At 34.6% G+C, this 11,625-nt stretch overlaps 3 protein-coding genes across 3 annotated transcripts in view; 2 read left to right on the forward strand and 1 right to left on the reverse strand.

Moving 5' to 3' along the window:
* Positions 1–11,625, reverse strand: part of LOC125828715 (heat shock factor-binding protein) — a 30,279-nt gene that overhangs the window by 8,494 nt on the left and 10,160 nt on the right. The window lies entirely within an intron of this gene.
* On the forward strand, positions 429–9,309 carry LOC125828716 (probable histone-arginine methyltransferase 1.3). Its single transcript, XM_049508061.1, has 15 exons — positions 429–784; positions 1,493–1,546; positions 2,179–2,281; positions 3,303–3,443; positions 3,629–3,732; positions 3,859–3,957; positions 4,140–4,209; positions 4,612–4,708; positions 5,330–5,384; positions 6,170–6,253; positions 7,101–7,178; positions 7,555–7,658; positions 7,743–7,915; positions 8,017–8,144; positions 8,993–9,309. The coding sequence occupies exons 1-15, from the start codon at positions 590–592 to the stop codon at positions 9,071–9,073; spliced, it is 1,566 nt and encodes a 521-aa protein (XP_049364018.1). The 5' UTR covers positions 429–589; the 3' UTR covers positions 9,074–9,309.
* On the forward strand, positions 9,852–11,361 carry LOC125828713 (F-box/kelch-repeat protein At3g06240-like). Its single transcript, XM_049508057.1, has one exon. The coding sequence runs from the start codon at positions 9,853–9,855 to the stop codon at positions 10,963–10,965; it is 1,113 nt and encodes a 370-aa protein (XP_049364014.1). The 5' UTR covers position 9,852; the 3' UTR covers positions 10,966–11,361.

Below are 11,625 nucleotides of genomic sequence, written 5' to 3' on the forward strand. Positions count from 1 at the left end.
TATATCGTTTAAAATCTATTGTTAAGTAACAACAAAAAATCTAACTTTGTGTAACTACCGATTTGATGTAATCACATTATAATCTTAATATTTCTTACTGTATTATTTTATTTTTACTTATTATTTAATAATTCTATTATTTCATAGTAATTCTATCTTGTGCTCTACTTCTTGTTATAAATATCAATTAAATGATTAATATGTGATATTAATGTAAACAATACAATCTATTCGTGCTCTACTTCTTTTTATAAATATCAATTAAATGATTAATATGTGATATTATATAACACGTAAACAATACAACAATATACGGAAGTGTAACTAATAAGGTAAACTAGTAGATTCTCCTTGAGAAGAACATTAATATTTTTTCTATTTCTATATTTCTTAGTATATTCCTATAAACAAATATAAAACATAGCAACAATAAAATAAAATAAAAAAATTAATTGCGGCGGCGCCATTTTTACACCTTCACTCTCTACTCTAAACCCTAACGTCACTCTCCTTCAACACTTCGATTCAGACGACAAACCCTAATTTCTGTTAATTTTTTGGTAATTTTTAGTTTTGAGAGTTGATTTTAATGGAAGAAAATCAGAAGCAGAAGCAATTTTTGGTTTCATCTGTATCGGAGCTTACAAGTTCTTCATCTTCGTTGTTTTCCAAAACTGAACCGGTTTTTGCTCGGTTAAGCTTAGATTCCGGTTCTCCGGAGCTCCGAATTGGTCAGGGTGCAGAGTTGAGTGATGCTGTTGTGTTCAATGTTAAGATTTCTCAGGTTAGTTTTTATGAATTTTGTAAATAGAGTAGAATGCAATTTTAATTGTTAAAAGTAGTGTAAAGGATTACAGTTTTTTTTTTGTTAGAAATGTACTGTTTATGTTGAAAATGCATAAAAATAGTACAGAGATCAAATTTTTAAAGCTAAAAAAAGCCATGTTTGGATGACTGGAAAGGATTAAGTTGTGGAAAAAGCCTCTTGCAGAAATGCATGGTAGGCTGTGTACAATAGACTCTTGTAGTTTGGTCCTTTCCCGGATTCAGCATGTAGCATGAGCTTTAGTGCACCAGGTTGTCCTTTTTAGGGGAAAGGATGGAGTGATACTAATGGTGGTGTTTTGGTTCTCACATTTTCTTACTAACTTAAAGGTTGCATGTTGTTTCAAACCATGTTCCACGGACTCTTCAAAAATGTTGACGGGTGCGTGTTGGATCTTTCAAAAGTAGTGCATTTTTGAAGGATCCAACACATGCGTGAATAGTGTTATGAATTTGTTTATATTTTTCTGGGGTTTCACGTTTTGTGCATTTCCTCTCACGTTTTCTAGTAACCAAACAGAATGACCAGTGTATTTTAGTAAAAGAAGTGCAGAAAATGAAGAATAAAACTGAAAAAACTGATATTTTAAACTGATGCTCATTAGGAATTTAAGTTATGTATTTGAGGGGTATTATATTAGCCTTGATTCTCCTTTCCTTTTTCCAGTTATTCAAGCTAGGCCCTGCTGAATCCTTATGCGTATCTGAAGCCAATAAAGAGGTATGGTTTAGTTGCTTAGAGTGCATAAGGTAGTATTACAATGTGATAATGTTGGACTTATTTATTGTTTTCTACCTGCAAATAAATTTAGTATCATGTTAACTCCTGTAAGGATTTCTAGCGATGGTTGCGTTACCTTTTGTTTATGCTGATTATTCTAGTGAATGTTATACCAACAGCGGAATCAACATATCATTTGGAAAGCTTCGACTTCATTTATTTTTTATTAGCGAGAAACAATAAAACCTAATCTACTTTTCTGTTTATTGCCCTGATGACAACCTGTCATAATTGCAGTACTATCAAAAGATTATCTATCAGAATATGCTGCCTGCATGACTTTCATACACATATATTTGTATGTAGATGACCAAGCACTACTTTGCATAATGCTGAAAACATGTAATACTGCAAATTTGTGTTCAATGTAATAATAATTGTAACGTGTTGCTTTAGGATTAGACAATTGCTTGCATGCAAAAATATGTGTGTTTGTCAATTGTTATAGACATCATTTATCTTGTCCTGGAAGAAAAGTTGAAGGTACTTATTTTATGTAAATCACTATTATGTTTGTGGAATTTGATGTTGTAATATTAATGTTATGCATTAACTTTGGTCTTTTGAACCAGAAATCACATTCAAGAGGAATCTCCATTCAATTTAGAAACGAGGAGGAAAGTAGGGCCTTCCATTGTGCATTTGAGCAATGGAAGAAGGAAGTGGTTGTTCAAGGTCTGTTTTGGTGTATGTCTGGAATGCTTTGTACCAAGTTCCCATGCAACCTTGTGGAGTAGCCACATTCTCCTCTCCAATAACCCTCTTGTTTGTTCAAATGGCATGTTGATTCTTTGCAGTTGTGTAGATATTGTGGTTACTGATATGCTAGTACTCATGATTTTGTGTGGTAAAATAACAGTTACTATTTGATAGCATTCTCTTCGTGACATTTTTTACTTACATCCAAACTGTGAATGTTTGAAGTGTTGTGGAAAGAATCTTTACTTTTACTGATCTTTGTTTATGGCTCATCCTTTGCTTTTAATCTTTTTCCGATACTGATAAATACTAATGTCTTTCTAAGCTATATGTCCTGCAGTATTAGCCATTAGGAACTTTATAGTTGGCCGAGTGTTATTAACATTTGGTTAGTTATTGTCATCAAGCTTCTACTATTGGTTACGTTGGAGTACTGGTCCATTTTTTTATGTTTTTCTAAAGCACTTGTTTTTATTCCCCACAAAAATTAGAATTTGGACAATTCATTTTAGATATTTGACTTCGTTATAAGAAAAGGCTGGTTTTGGATATTTGACTGTTATCATATCAAAAAAAAAAAAAAAAGGTATCGACTGTATCTAGCTTAAACTCTGCATACAAAGTCGAAGGTTAAATAGTGTAGCTGAGATTCTCCATATATGTTCTTCATTTTGTATATAATTATTGATTTTTCTTTCTTTAGCTTGTGTAAATAAAAAGGGAATTGCTCTTACTGCAAATAAGAAAGAAACAAGAAAGTGATGTGGTTCCTGTCAAAAACTTAGAAATGTTTCACTATGCATAACTTCCCCGTTTTTGATGAATGTATTACTTCAGATCAATTGCATTTAAGGGCATGTTGTCTAACTGCTCTACTCAGTGAAGCTTATTGTAGTTACACCTGTGAATAGAAATCTGTGATGTAACTAATGAGTTTTTTTATATAAGAATAAATAATGCTTTCTATAAATGTAACTTGTTTTTGTCTTTCTATCAGAACCTTTGAACAATGGAGCAGTATCAACTTCAAAAAGCAAATTTGATGACAAAATTGAGGCATCTTCTGCCAAAATGTACTTTCACTACTATGGACAGCTATTGCATCAGCAGAATATGTTGCAGGATTTTGTAAGGACAGGTATTCTGAACTTCAATATCATGACTTGAGAATTTTCTTATAGAGGCTCATAGCGTGTCATGAGATGATGTGCTCTCTTTTATTGCTCCTAGAATGTTATGGACTCCTCCTTTTTGCTTTCTGAAGGATCAAAGGGATGAATCCCATTACGGAGAGTTTGACTTGACAAATATGAAAACTTGCAGGAACCTATTATTCCGCTGTAATTGAGAACCGTGCTGATTTTCTTGGTCGCGTAGTGGTTGATGTTGGTGCTGGTAGTGGCATTTTGTCATTATTTGCAGCTCAGGTGATCTGTTTGTATCAATGCATTTTTGATGAATGATATCAACCTTGGCACAGCCAGTTATTCTAATATTTACTATATATCTTTTCTTTTTCCTACCTCTCTTCACATCCAAAAAAAACCTCATAGGCTGGTGCAAAGCATGTTTATGCCATAGAGGCTTCTGAAATGGCTGACTATGCAAGACAACTTATTGCTGGAAATCCATCACTGAATGACAAAATTACAGTAAGTGTTCTTTTACGTTTTTAAGCGGACCCCACTTGGTACATGATTGAGGTGTCGTTGATTGATTGATTGTTCTTCGGCCTTTTCCGGTCTCTTTTTCAATGCTATCCAACATATTCATATAATATCTTGGCAGTGCTTCTTATTTTTTTTTTGTTAATGTTTCATGTATGGATGTTTAGGTAATCAAAGGAAAGGTCGAAGATGTAGAGTTACCTGAGAAAGCTGATATTTTGATCTCTGAGCCAATGGGTAAGCTTGTCTAGTTAGCCTTATTTTAATTCATTTGATAGATCATGTTAACTTCTGAGATGGAGCATTTTGTATACTTTGGTCATCCTGCAAGTTTGTTAGAACTTTAGGTTATATCACTGTTAATTATTTGGGAAGCTTATAAGATAAGCTTGCTGTTACTTGTTAGAGTATGTTTCAAGAACCTATACTACAAAGATAGAAAATATATGAAAGATCAAGAATACAGTAACAACTTTTTGTTGAGCTGTCTTTTCAGTTTCAAGCAGAAAATAAGTTTGCAATCTTCCAAAATAGGGTAGAATGTGTTAATCGAGAATAACCAGAATTCCATGAATAGAATGTTCAAAAAAGACATGCTTAAACCTGCTGAGTGAGTAATACAGTGCCTATACCTTACAGGTACACTTTTAGTTAATGAAAGAATGTTGGAGTCTTATGTGATTGCAAGAGACCGGTTTCTTGTTCAAAATGGAAAAATGTTTCCTGGCGTTGGAAGGTAATTTTATTTTTTAACTCAAGCACATTGAGGAATCTTGCCGTGTCAAATCGATGGTGATGTCTGCAAGTTTCTTATAAGGTTTTGTTTCTCAGTCATTCCTTGTTTTTATCCCTTCAAATGTCTCTGTCATGCCAAAAATATGAAGCTGATATTCTTCATTAATTTTTTCACCTTACCATCTTATCTTCTGTCATATTGGGTGTGCTGTTAATTTTAGAATAAAACATGAAATTAATACTATTGTTAAATATAATTGTGAGTTACATTGGTAATGGTTTTCTGCTTCATCTTGACAAAGTAGTGTTGGTTGTTCCTTAGATGGATTAGCTTAGGATGTTGGAGAATGTTAGTATAACTAATTCCCCTTTTTTCTTTGATTTTCCCCCCTCTTGCACATGTTTGCCTGATTACTCAATAGTATTTGGGCTGAATCTAAATTATATTTCCTACCCTTCTTTATTGGTTGCATTTACATATTTCTGTATGAATTTCATCAAGTGTCTTGAGCATGCATTACATAAACTACCATACAACCTTTCTATTATTTTCCTTCATCTGTGTTGTCTTGGATATGACATTCTTATTATTTTTTGCTTACATTTCCTTTTACTCTTGTAGAATACACATGGCACCATTTAGTGACGAATATTTGTATATGGAAATAGCAAATAAGGTACACAGTGGATCATATCACCTTTTCTTCTTGATCTTGGATTTGTCCTGTTCTAAAAATTTCTCATTTCTTCTCTGGCACCCCTTCCAACCGAGAGAAAGAAAACCATGGTTCCTTCTCTTTAGGGAATGAAGGTTGATGGGTACTATGTTTCTGCCATGTTAAGGGTTTCAAATGGTTTAAAATGTTTGTTGAGGCATAGTAGTAGTTGTTGTGGTGGATAGTATTCGTTTGTATTTGTGGTGTTTCCTGTGAAGAATCTGAAAATTTTCTTCAATGCAATGTAGAACTCCTGTAACAGTTCTTTTTGCATTTTGCCCATGAAAAGCACTGATATTTTGTTCATCTTTTGCTCTTAAATGAATAAGACCTCAATTGCTAATGGAATATGTTATGGACTTCCGTGGCTGGGTAGATAGTAGGAGAACAAGAGAAACGAATTGAATGCCATCTAAAATCAGTGTGACGAATAGAACTTTTGGAATTCAATCTTCACAGTCACCATGGATGTCTATTAGATCTTCGTGTTTTCCTTTTAACAAGAATCAATTATTCAGGCGAAGCTTATTGACAAAGATCTCACTGTCTAAAATCAGTATCCATTTACCATTAGCATTTACCAGTAACTTCTACAAATGTCTGATAGTTTGGACTTTGGCTTTCTTTTGCTTTTATACACTTTATCTCTTCCTTTTCACTGATATGATTTACTGACCATTGTTTACATTATTTTTTTTCGATTGCGAGTCAATATCTTAATACTATTTTTATTCCTTGCGGTCCAGGCTACCTTTTGGCAGCAGCAAAACTACTTTGGGGTTGATTTGACACCATTGCACGGATCTGCTTACCAAGGATACTTTTCTCAGGTCAATATCCTATATATTAGGAACTCTTGCTTGGACTGTCTTTAGTGACCATACTTGTCTTATCCCTGAATACTTCACTTTGACTTGAACAGCACTTTTAGAGCTTTCTTGAATGTTCCATTTTCCTGCTATGTGGAGTTCTCTTATTTATTAGTTACTTGTACTTTTAAATATGCAGTCTATGCTAAAATATCCAATTGTACTATGGAATCTTCAGAATATATGGCTGTGTCTCAGTAGTGTTGCTTTTGTTTGACTTCCGTCTTTCTAGAATACCCACTCTACATGTGTCTGCTGGTCAGTTTGGAAGGAGAGAAACTGTAGATGTTGAGGGTTGAAAGGAAAATATCCATAAAATGTATCATGAAGAAGTTTAAACTATTCGAGAGTGGACTTTTCTGATTATTTATGCTAGGTTACTACCCCGGTAAGAGAATAGTCCTACCAAATCTAACTTAATGTTTAAGATGCTTCTAACAAATAAATATGCCACATAAGACGTAAGAAAAAACGTTGAGGGGTATTATCTTGGTTCAATGTGAAGATATGGTAGGGTCTACTTATTTTGTTCTATTCAAGATACTGAAATGGTGAACAAATTAATTGGTTATTCAAATGCAATAAACCAGTTACATATAATGTAATAATTTGGCCTCCAAGATGCAATAGATGTACTTTATTCAGGAAAAAGAATTGTAATAGACGTACTTGTTAGCCAAAGATTGTGTATTTTTTGTGATTTTTAGTCAAAGCTTGAAAATATTAGATAAAAGTTTCGGTTGAGGTATGCATGCTTCTGACTCATACTCTTTTTCCATTTTCTTTGGATATTTTTGTCTTTTTGCAGCCAGTTGTTGATGCTTTTGATTCTAGATTATTGGTAGCTCCTGCAGTGTCCCATGTGATAAACTTCAGTTCAGTAAAGGTATCAATCAACCATTTATTCTCTATGACGTGAAAATGAAGTAGTTGCATTCCTTATTCTTATAGAAGGCTTTCTATTCCTTTTCTCCCCTTCCTTCTAATACAGGAAAAGCACTATCCAGTAAAGGGTGGTGATGTTTGACAAAAATCACACTTCACTGACTCGGGGATCACTTGGTTAAAATGTAAAGGAAATGAACAAATTTTTTTTTTGAGGTGTTAATTAAGGGAAGATTTACCTGAAGTGAAATTACTCTTGATTGTGGGTTATCAGATTTGTTGAACGTCTAACACAAACTGTGGGCATTAAACTCTATACAAAAGTAGTTGTAACATAACGTCTCTATGAAATGATATTTCCCACATCTATATTACAGGAAGAAGATCTATATGAAATTGACGTCCCGTTGAGATTTCTCTCTACTGTTAGCACTAGAATTCATGGGCTGGCTTGCTGGTTTGATGTACTTTTTAATGGAAGGTGAACTTTTGTTATCTTCATCCCTTTGGTTCTGGTACTTGGTCTTTTTGCCTTTGTTGCTAAATTGTTTCCCCCTTTCTGCAGCACTGTGCAAAGGTGGCTGACCACTGCTCCGGGTGCACCAACAACTCACTGGTATCAACTTCGGTGTGTCTTACCACAACCACTTTATGTCATGCCAGGACAGGAGATAACTGGTCGGCTTCACCTAGTTGCCCACAAGGCACAAAGTTATACCATTTACCTAACATTGTCAGGTAGCTCTTTATTATGGTTATTCGTGACATGTCCATCGTGCCTCTCAAGTCAAGATTGCTGATATTTCTTCATGAATCTAACATGTCATTAATTTGTATAGCTCTTGTTGGAGATATGCTCCAAACATCATCTGTTAAACTTGATCTGAAGGAACCATATTACCGGATGTCCCAGCCTCAGGCATATTCAGCAGCACAGGATCAAAATCCTAGTCAGCTATTACAATCGGTACTGCAGATTTTATAATCACAATTTTCACTGTCTCACCCCCTTCTTCCCCCCTCCCACTAAGTTTTCTAGGTGCACATAAGCTTTTAGTGATGATTTGAAATTATTTGAGGTGTAGAGATTCTTACTAAATTCTTTTGAACCTAAAAATAGCTATGTGGTGAACGAGCAGCCGCCTTATTTACTTAGTCTGCAATGCCCCATCATGTGCGATCCCAACTTTTTTCCTTGACAAAGTATATGATTCTTCTTGCCAGTCGGTGGCTGGAGATTCGAATTCCGGACCTCTGCATGTTCAAATAGCATATTGAAGTTTGTAACTATCTTCTCTAAAAGCTTAAATTGTGAATAGAGTGCCCCCATAAATATCCAGTATTTGTAGGTTGGCTTATCTTTCGAAAACAGCCTCTCTACCTCCACGAGGTAGTGGCAAGGTCTGCGTACACTCTACCCTCCCCAGATCCCACCTAGTGGGATTTCACTGGGTATGTTGTTGTAGGTTGGCTTATAAGCAGTGTTGTCAAAGGCGTGCTGAAAGCGCATTTAAACCTGAAGCAAGGCTCAAAACACATTGAGCGCTTCACCTCACTTAGTCTGCACTTCAATATCGGTATAGGGGCTCTAAGACAGTTTTCCTTGTGAATGAGCGTTCATGAAGAGGCGACACTTAAAACAATTGATATTTCACTCCAGTTGTGCCTTTTCTCAGTTGAGCCAACGCTTTGTTTGTGCTTAGCGACCTTAGAGCTTTTTTTTTTTTTTGTGCTTTTCGCTTATAAGCAAGGTTTCTTTGTTACCCTTATTGCTGTTAGTGAGAGCTCAAGTTTACCTGTTTCTATCTTGAACAGGACATGCAATTTCCATCTCGAGATGACGACGGATCAATCCTAATGCAACCACCCTCCCCGAATGAGCTACATTCTCTCTGATTTTAAAATCCAACTCCAAAGATGTGCATCGACGACGCGTTTTTTCATATGTGATGTGCATGCATGTTTATGTTAGTCCAATTTCCATCAAGTACATCTTTTTCCATTAACAGTTGCAGACTCCAGTGTTGAATGCTTCCAAATTAAACTCTGATAATGATATTAGCGGTGGCTATTTGAGCTGTGCAGTAGTTTATATTACTCTCCAGTTCAACTGGTTCAGTTTTCCACTTTCACATGACCTTTGTTCGGGTTTCGCATTGTTAGCTATATTGCTCGGATTCTCTAAAAAATGTCAAACCAAACTGTCGATCGGATCTTTAAAAAGTAATGCGTTTTTGGAGGATCTGATACGAGTGCAGTGGCATTTTGACATTTTTTGGTGGATTCAAGCAACATAGGATGTAAGCCAAATGTCAAGATTATTTTCATATTCAAGAAAATATTTTAGCCTTTAAAGTTCTGTTCAAATTAATTAATTGGTTATTTCGAATTTCCAATTTTACATATAAGTTCAACTTCTTACAAAAATGAAAATGCTCGTATGTATATATTATCAAAACGTTTAGTTTATGAAAAGCTTTAAGTTGTCCTTTTCAATGTACCAAATCCTTAAAGTCGTTCTGAGGGTAGAAAAATTATTGAGTACTACGTGGCATGAATCTAATTTAGTACAATAGAAAAACAAAAACTATTTTTATATAAGTGAATGCCAAACAAGTGGAGAGTGAAGCCAAAATCAAGTCAACCATTTCTCACTCAATCCTTCCATAAAAAAAATGTCCATTTTCAATGGAGGTTATCTCCCTGAAGAACTCTTAATCAACATCTTCTGCAGATTACCTGCAAAATCCATAGGCCAATTAAGGTGTGTATCAAATCCATTAAATTCAATTCTCTCTAATAAACAATTCCTCAAATCTCACTTCACAAGAATCCACTTTCAAGAGCCTGAAAAACTCATTCTTTTATCAAATTCCCACTCTTTTCACACTATAACCTTCAAAAACAATGGTGTTTTTTCAAATTCCATCATTTTTCAGCAAACCCCAAGTGACCAATTTGTTGATATTTGTGGATCTTGTAATGGGTTGGTCTTGATTTTGAATAAAGATGACACTATAGTTGTAATAAACCCCATAACCCTAGATTTCAAGAAAATCCCAAATTCCCCTTTTGCTCTTGATCCAATTGGTAGTTTTAGTATGTATGGATTTGGGTATGATTATGTTAATGATGACTATAAGATTGTTGTGATTTCTCGTTATGACCATGATAATGAATATGAGCCTGATGTTTTAGACATGTTTATGGATATTTACTCATTAAAAATTGGATCTTGGAAGAGGATTAAGAGTTCACCTTATGATCATGCTGTTCCTGAGCTTGCTTCTGGTGTTTTTGTGAATGGTGCTTTGCATTGGTTAGCTAGTAAAAAGCCAGATTATGTATCTGTTATTGGTGCTTTTGTGTTGAGTGATGAGGAGTTTGTTGAAGTTCCAGCTCCTAAGAGTCTTGATAAAGATAAATTTGTGTTCAATAAACTTGTGGTGCTTAAAGGGTGTCTTTGTATGGTTGTTGATAATCTAGAGGGTTATGGTAATAGAATTGATGTTTGGATGATGAAGAAGTATGGTGTGGAGGAATCTTGGACAAAGTTTTGTGTTGATGGAATTGATTTTTATGACTTTTTGAAACCTTTGTGTTTTATAAGAGATGATGAAGTTGTGGTGAATGTGGATGGGGAGAAGTTGATGGTTTATAATTTGGAAGAAGAGATATCAAGGGACTTGGAAGTTGATGGAATTCTTGGTAGGTTTGATAGTGTTGGAACTTTTGTGGAGAGTTTGGTGTCTCCCGTCGACCCCAACTTGTTTGAAACAGAGGCGTAGTTATTATTGTTATACTCTCGTACTTCCTCATTTCAACGGTCTTATTTTCAAAGAAATGAGGGGACCAACAAAGGGTGCAGACTACGGTGGAATAGTATAAGTTCTTCCAACCTTAATCAAAAGTATCAGATTTGAGTCTTCACAATGGAGTTTTTCTCGATAGGGAGCACTAAGATCTCCATAATAGATTTTCAACAATATAAATCTGAATTGTTGACATTGAATGCTCCAAGGAAAGAAAGTTGTGTTTGGGTGTGTTTTTTAATCAATCTAGATGTTTCATATATTGTACATTAGTAGTGTTTAATATTTTCTTCATATGTTTGAGAAAATTTGTGGAGATTCATCTCCAAATTTGTCACAAGGGGAATAATGTATATATAGCATGTTTTGCTTTGGAGTATTTTTAATCATTATATTTATATTATTATACAGGGTGAAGTGGTAGAAACATACCTAATGTATCTTGATTTTTTCATATCAAAATGGTGAACAAATTTTTTATCTGAACTATCACCAAACGTTTATTGAAACACATCTTAACTATCTGGTGTTCACTTGAAAAAGACCAAAAATAGGAGGAGAAAACATTTGTATTACTTTCTTATATGTATTCCATATTAATTTCTTTCCACGGAACTCTTTTTATTCTTAACTAAA

The sequence above is a fragment of the Solanum verrucosum genome, unplaced genomic scaffold, assembly GCF_900185275.1.
Source record: "Solanum verrucosum unplaced genomic scaffold, falcon-dt-bn FXZP01000273.1, whole genome shotgun sequence".
Classification (NCBI taxonomy): Eukaryota; Viridiplantae; Streptophyta; class Magnoliopsida; order Solanales; family Solanaceae; genus Solanum; species Solanum verrucosum.

Bases quoted from the DNA above. Each gene is read 5' to 3' on its own strand.
- LOC125828716 (XM_049508061.1), top strand. From the start codon at position 590: ATGGAAGAAAATCAGAAGCAGAAGCAATTTTTGGTTTCATCTGTATCG. The intron at 785-1,492 runs GTTAGTTTTTAT...TCCTTTTTCCAG, and splicing joins TCAATGTTAAGATTTCTCAG to TTATTCAAGCTAGGCCCTGC. The intron at 2,282-3,302 runs GTCTGTTTTGGT...TCTTTCTATCAG, and splicing joins GAAGGAAGTGGTTGTTCAAG to AACCTTTGAACAATGGAGCA.
- LOC125828713 (XM_049508057.1), top strand. From the start codon at position 9,853: ATGTCCATTTTCAATGGAGGTTATCTCCCTGAAGAACTCTTAATCAAC.